General features: G+C 48.3%; 1 protein-coding gene across 2 annotated transcripts in view; it reads right to left on the reverse strand.

Annotated features, from left to right (window-relative positions):
* The window catches only part of SMC1A (structural maintenance of chromosomes 1A), a 34969-nt gene that overhangs the window by 8236 nt on the left and 6975 nt on the right, over positions 1-19758 (reverse strand). For both annotated transcript variants that reach the window (XM_073600758.1, XM_073600757.1), the window contains exons 6-18: positions 18044-18302; positions 17789-17929; positions 17587-17669; positions 15849-16056; positions 12779-12964; positions 11319-11498; positions 10331-10477; positions 9452-9589; positions 6831-6947; positions 6467-6573; positions 2311-2452; positions 966-1111; positions 645-798 (exon numbers count right to left, since the gene is read on the reverse strand). In XM_073600758.1, the coding sequence (XP_073456859.1) occupies positions 645-798; positions 966-1111; positions 2311-2452; positions 6467-6573; positions 6831-6947; positions 9452-9589; positions 10331-10477; positions 11319-11498; positions 12779-12964; positions 15849-16056; positions 17587-17669; positions 17789-17929; positions 18044-18302 (2008 nt within the window). The remainder of the gene's footprint in view (positions 1-644; positions 799-965; positions 1112-2310; positions 2453-6466; positions 6574-6830; positions 6948-9451; positions 9590-10330; positions 10478-11318; positions 11499-12778; positions 12965-15848; positions 16057-17586; positions 17670-17788; positions 17930-18043; positions 18303-19758) is intronic.

Genomic DNA, 19758 nt, shown 5'->3' on the forward strand with positions numbered 1-19758 from the left:
TTATGGGGGGTGGGCGAGGCAGTATAGGGGGTGGGTGAGGCAGTATAGGGGGTGGGTGAGGTGGGAAGACATTTTTAGAGGTACCAGCAGCAGGATGTTCAGCTGGCCTGAGTGCCGCTGGTCCGCCTGGAACATCTGTGCAGAGATCCCGCCCTGTTTCCCCATTTTCCTGCCTACAGTGATGTCACTTCCTGGCCAGGTAGGTCTGATGGAGGAAGTTCTGTCCTTGCCCTCCTCCTCTGAATGTTGGGGCCAGCACATGATCGGTTGCTAGAACCGCTGATGTCCTAGCAACCAATCCCATACTTGCCCCACTCCCAGGCCCTGACTTTTAGAGAAGGAGAAGGGCAAGAATGAAGAAGCCTGGGGACCACACTGCCACCGCACGGCTCCATGTGGCAGTAGGGACTGACTGGGCATTTGGGTGGCGTGCTCCAGCTAAAGGTGGGAGCGGTTAACCACGCTCCAACCCCCTAAGAAATTAACTGATAAAGCTTGGGGGGGGAAGCGGTACTTTGGGTGAATTTTCACTTTAAAGGCCAAGTCCACCCAGACCGCGCCATGTTTATTTAGGGAGTAATATTGAACATGGTTACAGGCGGTCTTATAAGGCAGATCCCGTCTGTAAGAATTGGGTACCTCACCTCCTCCTGGCTGATGTCATCCATGGTGCCTTTAGACAGAGGGAGCTTTATATCCTGCATTTTGCAGGCTTGCAGCAAGTTGTGCCGATCGCTCCTCTTCTGCTCCGATTTGGTTTCGATCGCAGTGACTTCCTTCTGTAGATGTGTCATTTCTCTGTAGGAAAACAATAAAATGTTAAATGTTTTCCCAGTTCAACACCCAAACCCCCCCCCCCCAAAAAAAAACAGGAAAACTGTTAAAAATAACTTTTAAGGTGTGTATAGCCAAAACTAATTTTTTTTTATGCTTTTTAAATTGTTTTAAGTTCTAACTATACTGACTTGTTGGCACCCCCCAGCTTCTTCCGGATCTCCTCCATTTGATGGTTCTTGTCGTTGACCTCGGACTTCTTGGCCAGGTGCTGGTTCTTCAGATCTTGCAGCTGAGCCATAGTCTCATCTATGATCTTCATGTGCCTTTGCTCCTCCTAGATGAAAAAAATAAAAAATAAAAAATTAAAAAATTAAAATCAAACAAAAAGAGGAACTGCAGTCTGCTCACATAATTTGTAATAAAAAAAAAAAAAAACAAAAACCCATCTTTGCCATTCTGAAGCTTCCCTCCAACCACTTTGCATATTATTTTATATATACTGTGACTCTGCACTTGCCTAATATGCTGCAGAAATCTCCATCCACCGAGCCTGGCTGCAGCCATTTTAACTGTGGGCAGCTGAAGCTGCTGCCTGTTCACTTCCTGGATTTACAAGCAGCGGGACATGACATTCCCAGGGACGTTAGCCATGCCCCCCCGCCTTCCGAGGCTCTCCTGTCCCCACCAGGGAAAGAAAATCCATCACCTCCCCCCATCAGAATGGAACTCTGCCTTGTTTACATAGGCAGAGCTCCGTCCTGTGTCTCTTCCCAACGATCAGCGGGTTCCGGCATTCTGTCGAGAAGTGCCCCCCGCCCCCCCCCCCCCCCGTCGGATAGTGCCCGGCCTGAAGGGCGCATGCGCAACAACACATGCGCCGTACGCAACAGCACAGCAGCTGATTTTAACATCAGCTGTTGTGACGGCGAGACGACGCACAAGAGCCGACAGAATTTTTCATTTTCCTTCAGATTGTGCCCCGCGCTCCCGTGGCGAGTTCACGTCCATGATGGGCGGATTTCTACACGACGTGGGCGGAATTAGATGGCCACAAGAAATGTAAAAAACCGCCCGTCACAAAGTTATATTTTTTTTGCAGCACTGCCCATCTAATTCCGCCCACGTCACGTAGAAACCCGCCCATCATGGACATGAACTCGCCACGGGAGCGCGGGGCACGATCTGACAGAACAAAAAATAAATAAAATTCTGTCCGCTATTGTGCGCCTGCGCCACCACAACAGCGTTGCGCATGCGCCCTTCAGCCCGTGCACTTTTCGATGGGGGGGGGGGGGGCGTTTCTTGACAGAACACCGGCCAACATCCATTGACTGCCAGCCACTGATTGGCTATTTCTGTAACAACTCACAGCAGAAGTGGCGCCCCCCCCCCCCCTTCCCGGAATGCAAAGTGACATATAGGTGATTCTGCACAGAACGGCCACCCTCCAGTGGGATATCTGCTATGTGGCGGTGGTTAGGTGGTCGGTGTTTCTGCCTCGTACCGCCTGGCAACAGAGAATCTTCTGTTCACCTTTTTAAGTTTCTCGATTTCATTTTCGTCTTTCTTCACAGATTGCTCCCACTGCTGCACCTTCCCTTGGTCCTCCTTCAGCTGGTTCTTCTCATAGTCGAGCTGGATACCCAGACGGGTCTTTTGGTTCTCAAACTCCAACCTACAGGTGGGGGGGGGGGGAGTTATATACAAGTATAAAAATGGAGATCTGCGTCTAAAGGAAGAGATAAAGATGACGTCTGCAGCTACAGAACGCATTTACAGGGTGCAATTTGATCACACTACAATGACCACATAGCAACATTTTAAAAAGAGGATCTGTAGTCTGCTCACATAAATTTGTGAATAAAAAAAACATCTTTGCCATTCTGAAGCTTCCCTCCAACCACTTTGCATATTATTTTATATATACTGTGATTCTGTACTTGCCAAATATACTGCAGAAATCTCTTGGCACTAAGCCATTTTAACTGTGGGCAGCTGAAGCTGCTGCCTGTTCGCTTCCTAAATTTACACAGAGGCACACCTCCAGCTCTGCTGGTCTCATTGGCTCTCTTATGACTCATCCCCCTCCCTTCCTGGCAAACTTTCACTCTCTCTCACACACAGAGGCACACCTCTGAGAGAGAGATAAAGAAAGAGAAAGAGAAAGAGAGAAAGAGAGAGAGAGAAAGAGAGAGAGAGAGAGAGCGCGCGCTGTGTATGATGTTATAAGCCTAGGCTAATGATCAGACAAGAAACAGGAAGTGGGCTGTATGAGGGATTTACTGTAGATAGAAAGATGAAAAAAATGACTGAAGGTCCACTTTAACCTCTTGGAGCTGATGGCATGCATATATGCGGACCTTTCGGTGGGCGGCCTTGACAGCTAACGCAAAGCTCCCAATTGCGCAAGCTTTCCGATCATGTGACCACTGCGACAGCCAATCACAGTGGTCATGTGAGCATAAACGCCACCCCACCATCTTAAACCCCTTAAATGGCCAGGAGGCTCTGGCTCCAAGGGGTTAAAGCAGGACATGGCCATCGTAAGTGAAGACAGCAATAGCCATGACTATATTGGATGCGTGGAATAAAATATATTCTGCACAGAAGACATATGAGCCACCGCCCGTCCCCAGCCACAGCCGCCCGCCCACCCCCAGCCACAACCAACCAACCAACCGCCCGTCCGTCCCCAGCCACAACCAACCAACCAACCGCCCGTCCCCAGCCACAACCAACCAACCAACCGCCGTCCCCAGCCACAACCAACCAACCAACCGCCCGTCCCCAGCCACAACCAACCAACCCAACCGCCCGTCCCCAGCCACAACCAACCAACCAACCGCCCGTCCCCAGCCACAACCAACCAACCAACCGCCCGTCCCAGCCACAACCAACCAACCAACCAACCGCCCGTCCCCAGCCACAACCAACCAACCAACCGCCCGTCCCCAGCCACAACCAACCAACCAACCGCCCGTCCCCAGCCACAACCAACCAACCAACCGCCCGTCCCCAGCCACAACCAACCAACCAACCGCCCGTCCCCAGCCACAACCAACCAACCAACCGCCCGTCCCCAGCCACAACCAACCAACCAACCGCCCGTCCCCAGCCACAACCAACCAACCAACCGCCCGTCCCCAGCCACAACCAACCAACCAACCGCCCGTCCCCAGCCACAACCAACCAACCAACCGCCCGTCCCCAGCCACAACCAACCAACCAACCGCCCGTCCCCAGCCACAACCAACCAACCAACCGCCCGTCCCCAGCCACAACCAACCAACCAACCGCCCGTCCCCAGCCACAACCAACCAACCAACCGCCCGACCCCAGCCACAACCAACCAACCAACCAACCAACCGCCCGACCCCAGCCACAACCCAACCAACAACCGCCCGACCCCAGCCACAACCAACCAACCAACCAACCGCCCGACCCCAGCCACAACCAACCAACCAACCAACCGCCCGACCCCAGCCACAACCAACCAACCAACCAACCGCCCGACCCCAGCCACAACCAACCAACCAACCGCCCGTCCCCAGCCACAACCAACCAACCAACCGCCCGTCCCCAGCCACAACCAACCAACCAACCGCCCGTCCCCAGCCACAACCAACCAACCAACCGCCCGTCCCCAGCCACAACCAACCAACCGCCCGTCCCCAGCCACAACCAACCAACCGCCCGTCCCCAACCACAACCAACCAACCAACCGGCCGTCCCCAGCCACAACCAACCAACCAACCGGCCGTCCCCAGCCACAACCAACCAACCAACCGGCCGTCCCCAGCCACAACCAACCAACCAACCGGCCGTCCCCAGCCACAACCAACCAACCGCCGTCCCCAGCCACAACCAACCAACCGCCCGTCCCCAGCCACAACCAACCAACCAACCGCCCGTCCCCAGCCACAACCAACCAACCAACCGCCCGTCCCCAGCCACAACCAACCAACCGCCCGTCCCCAACCAACCAACCGCCCGTCCCCGTCCCCAACCAACCGCCCGTCCCCAACCAACCAACCGCCCGTCCCCAACCAACCGCCCGTCCCCGTCCCCAACCAACCGCCCGTCCCCGTCCCCAACCAACCGCCCGTCCCCGTCCCCAACCAACCGCCCGTCCCCGTCCCCAACCAACCGTCCCCAACCAACCAACCAACCGCCCGTCCCCAACCAACCAACCAACCGCCCGTCCCCAACCAACCAACCAACCGCCCGTCCCCAACCAACCAACCAACCGCCCGTCCCCAACCAACCAACCAACCGCCCGTCCCCAACCAACCAACCAACCGCCCGTCCCCCAACCAACCAACCAACCGCCCGTCCCCAACCAACCGCCCGTCCCCAACCAACCGCCCGGCCCCAACCAACCGCCCGTCCCCGGCCCCAACCAACCAACCAACCGCCCGTCCCCGGCCCCAACCAACCAACCAACCGCCCGTCCCCGGCCCCAACCAACCAACCGCCCGTCCCCGGCCCCAACCAACCAACCGCCCGTCCCCGGCCCCAACCAACCAACCGCCCGTCCCCGGCCCCAACCAACCAACCCCCCGTCCCCGGCCCCAACCAACCAACCCCCCGTCCCCGGCCCCAACCAACCAACCGCCCGTCCCCGGCCCCAACCAACCAACCGCCCGTCCCCGGCCCCAACCAACCAACCGCCCGTCCCCGGCCCCAACCAACCAACCGCCCGTCCCCGGCCCCAACCAACCAACCGCCCGTCCCCGGCCCCAACCAACCAACCGCCCGTCCCCGGCCCCAACCAACCAACCGCCCGTCCCCAGTCACAACCAACCAACCGCCGTCCCCAGTCACAACCAACCCCCCCCCCCCCCCCCCCCCCCGCCCCCCACCCGCAGGCCCGCCCCCCCCCCCACCCAACCACCGCCCGTCCCCAGCCACAACCAACCAACCGCCCGTCCCCAGCCACAACCAACCAACCGCCCGTCCCCGGTCACAACCAACCAACCGCCCGTCCCCGGTCACAACCAACCAACCGCCCGTCCCCGGTCACAACCAACCAACCGCCCGTCCCCGGTCACAACCAACCAACCGCCCGTCCCCGGTCACAACCAACCAACCGCCCGTCCCCGGTCACAACCAACCAACCGCCCGTCCCCAGCCACAACCAACCAACCAACCGCCCGTCCCCGGCCACAACCAACCAACCGCCCGTCCCCGGCCACAACCAACCAACCGCCCGTCCCCGTCTACAACCAACCAACCGCCCGTCCCCGGCCACAACCAACCAACCGCCCTCCCCGGCCACAACCAACCAACCGCCGTCCCCGGCCACAACCAACCAACCGCCCGTCCCCGGCCACAACCAACCAAACCGCCCGTCCCCGGCCACAACCAACCAACCGCCCGTCCCCGGCCACAACCAACCAACCGCCCGTCCCCGGCCACAACCAACCAACCGCCCGTCCCCGGCCACAACCAACCAACCGCCCGTCCCCGGCCACAACCAACCAACCGCCCGTCCCCGGCCACAACCAACCAACCGCCCGTCCCCGGCCACAACCAACCAACCGCCCGTCCCCGGCCACAACCAACCAACCGCCCGTCCCCGGCCACAACCAACCAACCGCCCATCCCCAGTCACAACCAACCAACCAACCGCCCATCCCCAGTCACAACCAACCAACCGCCCGTCCCCAGCCACCAGTATGATAACGTACTCTTCTTTGCAATCTCGTTCTGTCTCTTCACCTTCTCCTCCTCAAACTCTCGGATGTTCCGCACACCGATCTCCAGGCAGAACTCCTCAAACACCTCGTCTTCCACCTAAGAACACGAGATAAAGTCCAAAACTCTCAGGATTACTAGGCGGATGGGAGGTTTTTATTATATAAAATGAATCTCATAATAAATACAATTGCAGTCACAAAAGAGAAACAAGTCCTCAAATATAATAAGAAACCAAAGTATACTTCCAGTGGAGTACCAAAGTCTGTACTTCAGGAGAGAAGTCTAAAAACAATGATGGCGTCTACAATACAAGGAGGGTTTATGAGCTACAAAGCAGATATTTCATCACTCACCAAATTCATCTTCTCCTTCAAGTCCTTCATCTCCCTGTCCCGGCTCTGAATGATCCTTTTGATGTCATTGATACGCGGGTTGAAGTTGGCCAACTCACTTTCCAGCTTGGATTTTTCCTGGGTAAGAAAAGTAAAGTTTGTATTCTCAACTTTGACACTAAAGCCTGTCCTCGGAGCCCCCAGTATCCCATTAGAAAGGGTTAAATGCAAGAGGCTTTTCCTGGGCTATGTGATCGGTTTTCATACTAATCACATGATTGAAAGCCAGTCTTATGCCTTCTTGAATGTTCCTATATAAATACAGTAATATCTCGGATTAAGAGCATAATTCGTCCCAGAAGAATGCTTGTAATCTAAAGCACTCGCATATCAAAAGCGAGCTTCCCCATAGAAGTCAATGGAAACTCAGATAATTGGTTCCACAGTGACTGCTATTGTATGCAGTACCGCATGTGGCCAGAGGTGGGGGGAGGGAGCCGGAGACACTCGGGAACGGGGATCAGCGATTTTTAGTGGGACTGTGACATTGCGGCGGACAAATCTGACCGTAAGTGACACTTTTTGGTGACCAGTGCTATAAAAATGCACTGATCACTGCATAAATGACACGCAGTGCGCTCCTGTGATCCACAGGAGAAGTACAGCTAAACAAGCTTTTCCCGTATTTCTCCTTTAACCCCTTGCCACCCAGGCCAATTCTGACATTTCTCTCCTATGTAAAAATCATAAATTTTTTTTGCTAGAAAAATTACATAGAACCCAAAACATTATATATGTTTTTTTTTTTTTTTTTTTAGCAAAGACCCTAGAGAATACAATGGTGGTCATTGCAACTTTTTATCTCGCACGGTATTTGTGCAATTTTTTCTAACGCGTTTTTTTTTTTTTTTTTTTGGAAAAAAACTTTTGTGCTAAAAAATAAATAAATAAATAAATAAAAAAAAACAAAAACAGTAAAGTCAGCCCAATTTTTTGCATAATGTGAAAGATGAAGTTACGCAGAGTAAATAGATACCCAACATGTCGTGCTTCAAAATTGCACACGCTCGTGGAATGGCGCCAAACTTCGGTACTTAAAAATCTCCATAGGCGACGCTTTAAAAATGTTTTACAGGTTACATGTTTAGAGTTACAGAGGAGGTCTAGGGCTAGAATTATTGCTCTCGCTCGAATGTTCACGGCGATACCTCACATGTGTGGTTTGAACACCGTTTTTCATATGTGGGTGGGACTTACGTATGCGGTTGCTTCTGCGCACAAGCTCGGCGGGACCGGGGTGCTTTACATTTTTTTTTTATTGTTAATTTTTTTTTTTTTTTTTTTTTTAGTTTGGACACTAAAAAAAAAAATTTTTTTTTTGATCACTTTTAGTCCCTTGTAATAGGAATATGGCACGATCGGTCCTCTTTACAGTGAGTATTTGGGGTCAATAAGACCTCATATCTCACCTCTAGGCTGGGAAGCCTGAAATAAAAAACAACAAAAAAACGATCTCGGCTTCCCAGCCGAGGCGGTGCCACTTGTTTGAATGCAAAGGCCGGGCGTGACGTCATAACAACATGCCCGGCCTCCGAACGATCAGAGACTCTGGCGACCATCTGGTCCGCCGGAAATCTCTATGGTCAACATCCGGGGCCAGCAGATCCGTTCTCCGACTCACCGAAGGAAGCAGGGAGTCGGTAGAAACACCCGAGGGCGGGACGTCCCCTCTCGCTGCTGTAAGAATGATCATGCAGTGGAACAGCCGCTATGATCGTTCTTATAGTGTAGGGAATTGCCGGCTGAAAAACACGATATCTGAATAATGCCTGTAGCTGCACCGATCATTCAGATATCCCCGCACAAATTCAAGGACGTCATATGGCGGCCAGCGGCTGGGAAGTGGATAAAGACACTGCGCCCAGAGCAGCTTCCCCTCCTGCCCCCCCCCACGTAATACATAAAGACACTGCGCCCAGAGCAGCTTCCCCTCCTGCCCCCCCCCTGCACGTAATACATAGACACTGCGCCCAGAGCAGCTTCCCCCCCCCCACGTAATACATAAAGACACTGCGCCCAGAGCAGCTTCCCCTCCTGCCCCCCCCCTGCACGTAATACATAGACACTGCGCCCCAGAGCAGCTTCCCCTCCTGCCCCTCACGCAATACATAAAGACACTGCGCCCAGAGCAGCTTCCCCTTCTGCACTTAATACATAAAGACACTGCGCCCAGAGCTGCTTCCCCTCCTGCCCCCCCGCATGTAATACATAAAGACACTGCGCCCAGAGCTGCTTCCCCTCCTGCCCCCCCCCTGCATGTAATACATAAAGACACTGCGCCCAGAGCTGCTTCCCCTCCTGCCCCCCCCCGCATGTAATACATAAAGACACTGCGCCCAGACCAGCTTCCCCTCCTGCCCCCCCTGCACGTAATACATAAAGACACTGCGCCCAGAGCAGCTTCCCCTCCTGCCCCCCCTGCACGTAATACATAAAGACACTGCGCCCAGAGCAGCTTCCCCTCCTGCCCCCCACCCAATACATAAAGACACTGCACCCATCATTCAGATATAAGTCAAGGACGTCATATGACGGCGGGCGGGAAGTGGTTAAGACTCCAGGAGGAGAGCGGCGGGTATTACCTGCATATTCATCGCCAAGTGTCGGGTTTTGGTCTGCTCCAGATCGCTCTGTGAATATTTAAGTCTCATCTGCAGACCGTGAGCCTGAGACTGGACCTGTCTTAGCTCGGCCTCCTTGCGCTTTGCTTTCATTTGCTCCTAAAAAGAGAGAGAGAAGGAAAAACAAGAATAAAATAAATTTTTAAAAAAACGGGCGAGTGGTTAGATCTGTGGAACCCGTTCTTCACTGTACACGTTTATTCCCATCCACCTCCCATCACCAAGTTAAAAAGTTGATTATGTCTATGTAATATACACACTCTTAGATGGCAGAACATGATAGCAGCAAAAGTTATGCACACAAAAGTCCTCGCTCACATGGGATGTTTCAGTGCGTATCTCTTGCATGGGCCACGTTTACCCACATGGGAATGCGCAGGTGTTCCACACGGGGGACACATTGCTACGCCTCATGTGAGCTAACCCAAAACGCTCACACTGCTTTGACCACTGTGAAGAAGTGACATCACTCAACCCACCTGGTCACTTACTCATCTAACACACGCAAATACATACATACATACACACACACACACACACACACACACACACACACACACACACAAACAAATACACAAATACATACATACACAAACAAATACATATACACACACACGACACACACACACACACAAATACATACATACATACATACACATAAATACATACATACACAAATACATAAATACATACACACACATACCCACAAAAACATACACACACAAATACATACATACATACAAACACACAAATACATACATACATACACAAATACATACACACCCACGCCCACAAATACATACAAACACACAAATACACACACATAAATACACAACTGACCTTAAGCTCTTCTGTTAGTTTTTCCTTCTTTTCCTTGAGTTTATCCACCGCTTTTTCGTCCCACCGCCTGGCTTTGGCTTTCAAGTCGCTGGCACCTCCAGAGATCACACCAGACTTCTGGAACAAAGTACCGTCCAAAGCAACTGTCTGCCAGGGGGAAGATGAAGGAATTGTTAGAGAACTATATTGTTTCACGTCTAAAAAATATAAATCGTATCAAGGTTAGAATTGTGCTTGAAAAAGGATAAGTTGACCTTTTGTAACATGTTATATCTGTATTCAGGGTATAACATATTACTGTTTATGACAGAGCCCCCCCCCCCTGCAACCCCCTGATGTGACAGCGAGCGGATCTTGTCTTCGCACAATTATATATATATCCTTGCAAGGCTCCACCCACCCGGCCACGCCATTCATTGACAGAGTTCTGTGAATGGGAGAGTGACAAGCACAGACACGGCCTTTGCGACTGTCAGCTTGTAGTTCTCAATGAACCATCAAGGTGCTTGTGGAACACTCTCGGACTCTCAGGTGTCAAACTGGCAGCCCTCCGGCTGTTGCGGAACTACAAGTCCCATGAGGCCTTGCAAGGCTGACAGTTACAAGCATGACTCCCAAAAGGCAGAGGCATGATGGGACTTGTAGTTCCGCAAAACAGCTGGGAGGGCTGCCATGTCAGTGTGCCACTGCCTGCCGGAGGAGGTACAAGAAGATCGCTTATACCGACACTCTGCAAGATATCTGCATTACACCTGCAATCTGCTGATCAAAAAAAAAAAAATTAAAAATGCACATTTTGTTACCTGCAAAAAGATGTGGTTTTTTAATTTTTTTACAAAAAGGTGGACTTATCCTTTAAATAAAAAAAAAAAAAAATGAAGTAAAGTAGCTGATACTTCAAAGCTTGGCTATAAAATGAGAGAGTTTTAATCAACTATGAAATACCATAAAAAGGACAACATTCTAATGGATCTCACCGACTACTTACTTTGTGCCTCTGATGTCCTCCAAAGGCTATCCGACGAGCATCTTCTACATTATCACAAACCAGAGCGTTACCGCAGGCGTACTGCAGGGCCTTCTTGATGTGCGGCGGCTCATAGCGGATCACGTCAATCACCAACTTGGCTCCTTTAAGCTCACGCAGCTTCTCATCGGTGGGTTTTACCTATACAGAAAAAAATTAATTTACCATTTTATTACGAAGATCTCTGATACTAGATTGGCCCCTGCAACTGGAATATGCAATTGAAACAACTGATCCAGTCTGTAACGAAACGTCCCTACACTCCGCTTGAGTGCTCTCGTCATATACCGCTTCCTCCCAGTCTGATCCTTGAGATATCAGATATTCCAACACCTGGACAACCACAAACTAGGCAGTACTCGTTTTGGCTGTAAAACATGAAACTGTTGATTGAAACACAGGTAACACTCGGGACAATCCCCCCCCCCCGCCCTCCTTTGTATTCCAGGCGAGGTAGACTGTCCAATCAGCAGGGAGAGCTGTTGGAGGGATTTCCCCCCCTCCCTCCTCACAGCAAATACACATCCCATAATACCCAAGGCAGACACAATAGAACAATGAAATACTGCCACACCCCAAACGACTCAGCAAAGAGTACACAAAAGTATGAAACATCCATCTAGCTCTAAAATAGATAGATAGATATATATATCTATCTATCTATATCTCTCTCATTCTATCTCTATATAAAAAAAAAAATATAATATAAATATAAATATATATATATATATATATATATATATATATATATATATATATATATATATATATATATATATATACATATACACACACACACACACACACATTACATAGAGAGATAGAGATCTATAATAATTCTATCTATATATCTCTATCTATCTTTTTAAATAAAATATAATGAGATATATATATATATATATTTTTTTTTTTATATAGAGATAGAATGAGAGAGCTAGAGATATATATCTCTCTCTCATTATATTTGAATTTAAAAATATATATAGAGATAGATATATATCTATATATCGAGAGAGAGAGAGAGAGAGAGAGAGAGAGAGAGAGAGAGAGAGAGAGAGAGAGAGAGAGAGAGAGAGAGAGAGAGAGAGAGAGAGAGAGAATTATTATAGATATCTATCTCTCTATATAGTGTGTATATATATATAATTATTCTCATTTTATCACACACACATTCCAGTCTGGCTGTACACAGAGTCCGATTACTACAGATCGGATTGGGGTTCTCAGTCACCCTGCGCCCCTATTAGAGACACAGGTTGACTTGGACGTAGGAGGTGCTCCAACAGCCCCCCAAGGGATTCTGGGTTCCACGGCAGCCCCCCCGCCCAAAGTGACTCCTGTCACACACAGTCAAGCCCAGCATATAAAGAGATTTCAACTGGAATTTCCAATAAAACACTGGAAGGATGAAATAAAAATACCTCCAAGTAATCCAGAGGAAGGAACGTCTCCGGCTCTCCTCGCTGCTCTTTAATATACTGGATGCAGTCTCTGCCCGTCTTCTCTGAATCCACAATGATGGCGTCCATGTTTTTCCCGAGCACCTTGGTGACGGCAATCTGGTACTTCTTCTGAGTGGGCTGGCAGAGGTCAATCAGTCGCCCGTACTAAGGAGAGAGAAGAAGAATCGGCTGTCAGGTTTATGCAAATCGAAAAGAAGAAGAAAGGAGCATGTAAGCAGTGCTACAAATAAAAAAATAAAACATTTTTTTACTGCTAGAGGGTGGCATTAGTACAGTGACAGTGCATATTTTTTAGCACAGATCGCTGTATTAGTATCACTGGTCCCCAAAAAAAGTGTCAGTAAGACCCCCATACACACCATTAGATTTTCGTCTTCAGATTTACCCAAACCATAAAAATATGGAGGTCAAACGTTTCTATTTTCAATTTGTATGCAGTCAGGCCAGCCCTCGCACTACATGGTTTTTTGGTAAGTCTGAAGAAAAAATCTGCAGAAAATCTAATAGTGTGTATGGGGGCCTTAGTGTCCGATGCAATATTGCAGTCCCACTATAAGTCGCCGATTGACTAGTAAAAAAAAATTTAAAAAATTCCATAAAATTTATTCCATAGTTTGTAGACGCTATAAAACTTTTGCGCAAACCAATCAATATACGCTTATTGGGATTTTTTTTTTTTTTTTACCAAAAAATATGTAGCAGAATACATATTGGCCTAAATTAATGAAGAAATTTGATTTTTTTACATTTTTTTTTTATTAGATGTTTTATAGCAGAAAGTTTTTTTTTTTTTTTCAAAATGGCCGGTCTTTTTTGTGTCTATAGCAAAAAAAGAAAAAAAACGCAGAGGTGATCAAATACCACCAAAAAAGCTCGATTTGTGGGGAAAAAAAAAGGACAGTTTTTTTTGGGTACATCGCATGACCGCGCAATTGTCAAAGTAACGCAGTGCCATATTGCAAAAAATGGCCTGGTCAGGAAGGGGGGGGGGGGGTAAAGTAGTTAGAAGAGGTACTAGTTCTGCCAATGAGCGGGTGTTATCACAGGGACCCCGAGCCTGGGAGCAATGTGATTGCATCCTCTTATCCTGCAGCAGCTGCTCCCTGCCAGCCAGAGAGGGAAGATCTTTGTGTATTGGGGATAAATGAAAAGTCTCTTCTTTCCTTCAACTCCCTCTAGTGGTGGGTGGGAGGAGATGCAGTCAAGAGAAAAAACAAAAAAAACAAAAAACACAAAATGTACAGCTTCCAGGCTTGGGTGTTCCTAAACAGCTTAACCCCTTCAATACCGGGCACTTTCACCCCCTTCCTGCCCAGGCGCCATTCTTCAGCGCTGTCATGCTACACTGTACACATGTGACATTTTTAAACAATTTTCTTCACACAAACAGAACTCTCTTTTGGTGGTATTTAAATCGAGGAAGAGGAAGAAGTAGTTTCTTAGTTTCTGTCAGTAAGTTTTGTAAATAAGTATTTTTTCTCCTTCACTGGGGGTACATTTGTGATCAGAATGCAGTGACATAAGAAACAGTGATGAAAGAGGAGAAGGAGGAAGGAAAAAGAAGAAAGGAAGGAATGAAGGAAAAGAAGAAGGAAGGAAAAGAAGAAGGAAGGAAGGAAGGAAAAGAAGAAGGAAGGAAGGAAGGAAAAGAAGAAGGAAGGAAGGAAGGAAGGAAGGAAGGGAAGGAAGGAAGGAAGGAAAAGAAGGCAGAAAGGAAGAAAAAGAAGAAGAAAAAGAAGGAAGGAAGGGAAAGAAAAAGGAAGGAAGGAAGGAAGGAAGGAAGGAAGGAAAGAAAAAGGAAGGAAGGAAGGAAGGAAGGAAGGAAGGAAGGGAAAGAAAAAGGAAGGAAGGAAGGGAAAGAAAAAGGAAGGAAGGAAGGGAAAGAAAAAGGAAGGAAGGAAGGAAGGAAGGAAGGAAGGAAGGAAGGGAAAGAAAAAGGAAGGAAGGAAGGGAAAGAAAAAGGAAGGAAGGAAGGAAGGAAGGGAAAGAAAAAGGAAGGAAGGAAGGAAGGAAGGAAGGGAAAGAAAAAGGAAGGAAGGAAGGAAGGAAGGAAGGAAGGAAGGAAGGAAGGGAAAGAAAAGGAAGGAAGGAAGGAAGGGAAAGAAAAAGGAAGGAAGGAAGGAAGGAAGGAAGGAAGGAAGGAAGGAAGGAAGGAAGGAAGGAAGGAAGGAAGGGAAAGAAAAAGGAAGGAAGGAAGGAAGGAAGGGAAAGAAAAAGGAAGGAAGGAAGGAAGGAAGGGAAAGAAGGAAGCAAGGGAAAAAGGAAGGAAGGGAAAGAAAAAGAAGGAAGGAAGGAAAAGAAAAAGAAGGAAGGAAGGCAAATCGAGGAAAGCTGGAAGCCGCACACCGGTATAATGATGAATGCTTTATTTAAAAAGCTGAATCATGAAGAAACACAAAACATAACAGCAGAAGCGTACAAAAACAGCCGACGCGTTTCACACTCACGATGAGTGCTTATTCATATTTTTCATTCATATTATTCATTCATGAGCTATGAATAAGCACTCATCGTGAGTGTGAAACGCGTCAGCTGTTTTTGTACGCTTCTGCTGTTATGTTTTGTGTTTCTTCATGATTCAGCTTTTTAAATAAAGCATTCATCATTATACCGGTGTGCGGCTTCCAGCTTTCCTCGATTTGCCTGCCTCATCTTGCATCAGCCAGCACCTGGGATTCTTCCCTCTTGAAGGACAACACTATACTGGCTTTCATCTCCCCTGGTCTGCGCCTACCTGAGCGGTGGGACCCCTCTCTGCGTAGCTAGGAAGGAAGGAAGGAAGGAAGGAAGGAAAAGAGGAAGGAAGGAAGGAAGGAAGGAAGGAAGGAAGGAAGGAAAAGATGAAGGAAGGAAGGAAAAGAAGACGGAAGAGGAAGGAAGGAAGGAAGAGGAAGGAAGGAAGGAAGGAAGGAAGAGGAAGGAAGGAAGGAAGGAAGAGGAAGGAAGGAAGGAAGGAAGGAAGGAAGGAAGGAAGGAAGGAAGGAAGGAAGGAAGGAAGGAAGGAAGGAAGAATAAGAAATGCCCATACCACAGAACCCGGATACAGCCTCTTGATGCTCTCCATGATTTCGGCTTTGCGTTGCTGTCGGCTGCTCTCTTGGCGATCGATCCTGGCGTCTCCCAGCTGTTCCATCACTTGGTTCAACTCCTTGTTAATTTCGTCGATCCTCCTTTTAGCCCCTTCCACCTCCTCTGTCAATGTCTCTTCAAGGTTCTTCTGCTCTTCCAACGATTGTCTGGCAAGGAGAGAGAAATGGATTTAGGATTCGTTCACATATATGCAAATCGGATGCATTTCGGAACCGCAGCCCATTCGCATGACGTGTGATCCACGCACTTTCCATGGAGTCGGTTCACATATATGCGATGCAGCGGCAGTGCAAATTCGTTGTGAATTTAAAGAGAGTCCTGTGCGTTTTCTGAGCACTGCGGTTCTGATGTGAATTACAGGCTCATTGCCTTCTATAGGAACACATCTGAATCACACATATGATTGGTTTTGAACCCTCCCCCACCCCCAATCCATAACAGGCCCTTTGGGTCTTGTTAAAGGCTTCCAGATTTCGATAAGCCCCCTGCCCACAGACCCCAACAACGACCGGCCAGGGTTGTAAATAGGAGGCCCTGGTAAATAAGACGCTCCCTTCATGTTCCGGGCACGTGGCCTGGTATGGGTCAGAAGGTTCGGGGGGGGGGGGGCGCGCGCTCGCTCGTCCCCTACCTTTTATGGGCTGCATGCTCGGATAAGGGTCCGGTATGGACTTGGGGGGCCCCAGGCCGTGTTTTTTTTTTCTATGTTGCCGTTGGATTCCCTTTAAAATCCCTACCAGATGCGAAGGGCCTGATATGGATTCAGAGGGAACCCAAAACAGTTTTTTTTTTTTCCTCAAATTTTATTGCCAGCAATTCTTTGGTTTACAATCAGCTGTCGGCTCGCTGACAGAACTCGCCATCGGTTGTTGAGGACGCGACGGACGACTTCCTGGCCTGCTCCTTAACAACCAGCGATTGTTAAGACGCCGGCGATTCGCTTCTGAACCCTAGGAGGAAATCGCAGCTGAACCGCTGCTTTGGAAAATTCGCAGTGTAAAACGGAAGGGCAATTCGCACCGGAATTGTGTGCATCTAGCCTTACTAAAACTGGAGAGTGCAAAATCTAGTGCAGCTGTACATGCTAGCCAATCAGCTGCTTCTAACTTCAGCTTGTTCAATTAAGCTTTGACAAAAAAAAAAAAAAAAAAAAACACTGGAAGCCGATTAGCTTCTATGCAGGGCTGCACCAGATTTTGGACTCTCCAGTTTTAGGAAATCAACCCCAATGTGTTAAAACATACCCAACAGTAAAATCATACATGCCTGGGGTCAGGGGGGGCTATGTGCACACACTCTCACTTTGCCCACCCACCCCAGGTATATATACTTAACCAGCCAAGCTCCCTCGACACCTCCCTGTAGTAGCCCCCCCCCCCATTGAAGACTCAATGTAAAAACTTAGACAGGATGACAAGTGAGAGGATGAAGGGCCTAGTGATTGGCAGCAGGTTTATTACATTCGGAGACCTTCACGTGCTTCCCTCCATACCTGAAGCCCAAGATCTGTTGGCAAGTGAGACAGTGAAAGTCTATAAGCCTGGGGTGCATGATGTGGAAAACGTGGTTTGCTTTGCCCTAAATAGGCAAATATTACCAAGTTTTCCCCCCAGACAGGGTAATGGGAGATCTGATTAGAGAAGAGTTCATACAATTAAATGAAGAATGATACATACTTGCTGGTAGCGATATATTCCTCCAATTTTTCGATTCTCTTTTGGTTTTCTTCTATTTCACGCAGTTTCTGTTTGATTTTCGCCTGAATTTAGGAAAACACAAAAAAATTTAATAAAAAATAAATAAATGAATATACTGCCTTCCGATATTTATTCTGGGTCTGGTATGTAAAGAGAAGCAGTAAGCGGCTTCCATTCATACTTCAGTCTCCACTTTCTTCCTCTCCTCCAAATCCAGACGATCTTGGTCGGCCTTCTGATCACGATTGAACTTTTCTAATTCCTGAGCCAGAGTGGCGGCCCTCTTGCTGGCTTCTTCTTTTAAGCGGTGATATTTCTTAACCTAAAAAAAAGGGGCAAGAGGAGGAAAAAAAGACTTAAGTCATACCAAGCCAGGTATTTCAACACTTGAAAAAGGCAAGAAAACATCGAGTGCCTCATGACTGGATGTCCATACCTGGTTTTCCTCCAGTGTAAGATCTCTGCCTTGACTCTGACTCTCCTCCTCCATCCTCTCTTCAAACTCCTGCCTGGCCTTCTCCACAGACTGCACCTCCTTCTCCAGTTCATCCATATCTCCCTTACGCTTCTTATATTGCTTCTGAGCGTTCTGAAGGGACTTCTTCGCTGCTTCCAGCTTCTTGATCTTGTGAGAAGTGTTTTCCTTGGCTTTGATGTATTGTGGGCGCTTCTGATTCAGCTCAGCGTCCTTCTCCCTATAAAAAAATAAAAATTAAAAAAAAGGGGGAAGGAGAAGAAGAAAGAAGGAGAAGAAATGAGAATGAGAAGGAGAAGGAAGGAGAAGGAGAAGGAAGGAGAAGGAGAAGAAATGAGAAGGAGAAGAAATGAGAAGGAGAAGAAATGAGAAGGAGAAGAAATGAGAAGGAGAAGAAATGAGAAGGAGAAGAAAGGAGAAGAAGAAGAAGAAGGAGAAGAAATGAGAAGAAGAAGAAGGAGAAGAAATGAGAAGAAGAAGAAGGAGAAGAAATGAGAAGAAGAAGAAGGAGAAGAAATGAGAAGAAGAAGAAGGAGAAGAAATGAGAAGAAGAAGAAGGAGAAGAAATGAGAAGAAGAAGAAGGAGAAGAAATGAGAAGAAGAAGAAGGAGAAGAAATGAGAAGAAGAAGAAGGAGAAGAAATGAGAAGAAGAAGAAGGAGAAGAAATGAGAAGAAGAAGAAGGAGAAGAAATGAGAAGAAGAAGAAGGAGAAGAAATGAGAAGAAGAAGAAGGAGAAGAAATGAGAAGAAGAAGAAGGAGAAGAAATGAGAAGGAGAAGAAGGAGAAGAAATGAGAAGGAGAAGGAGAAGAAATGAGAAGGAGAAGAAATGAGAAGGAGAAGAAATGAGAAGGAGAAGGAGAAGAAATGAGAAGGAGAAGGAGAAGAAATGAGAAGGAGAAGAAGAAGAAAGGAGAAGGAGAAGAAAGGAGAAGGAGAAGAAAGGAGAAGGAGAAGAAAGGAGAAGAAAGAGAAGAAGAAGAAAAAGAAAGGAAAAGAAAGAAGGGAGAAGGAGAAAGAAGGAGAAGAAAGAAGGAGAAAGAGAAGAAGAAGAAAGCAAAAGGAGAAAGAAGGAAAAAGAACCATGAAAGCGGACCTTCTACCAAAATTAGAAGAAAAAAAAAAAAAAAAAAAAAAAAAAATGTATGCCTTGTGTCATTCCTCTCCCCGACACAAACCACTGACAGCTTCCTATAAATACTTTTTTACCCCCCCCTCGTACAGTAATGTCCTCCCTCTTCCCTATTCCTTGCCTAGGCAAGGGTGATGTGTGCATTAAGGATGGGCTCGGGTGTTGTTTTCTCAACTCCACGTGCCCGAGCCCACCAGGGAGTGGACACCGCTAATAACAGGCAGCGAGACATTTCCCAATCCGCAGCTGCAGAGATCGGGAAATGTTTCACTGCCTGTGATTAGTGCTGCCCAGTGTCAGCTTCCTGGTGGGCTTGGGCACATGGGGGTTGCGAACACGCCCGAGCCCATCCCCAGTGTGCACTGCCCCCCTCCCATTGCCTCCTGGGATACCAAACATCATATATCCCAGGAAGTAATACTTTTCATCATTCATACAAATCCTGTGATAGCATGCAAAATGGCAACATGTGAGGTCTGACACTGCGTCATCCGCAAGCAAGAAGAAATCGCTGGGCTCCTCATGATATCAAAAAAAAAAAAAA

The sequence above is a fragment of the Aquarana catesbeiana genome, linkage group LG09 (genome assembly GCF_042186555.1).
Source record: "Aquarana catesbeiana isolate 2022-GZ linkage group LG09, ASM4218655v1, whole genome shotgun sequence".
Lineage (NCBI taxonomy): Eukaryota > Metazoa > Chordata > Amphibia > Anura > Ranidae > Aquarana > Aquarana catesbeiana.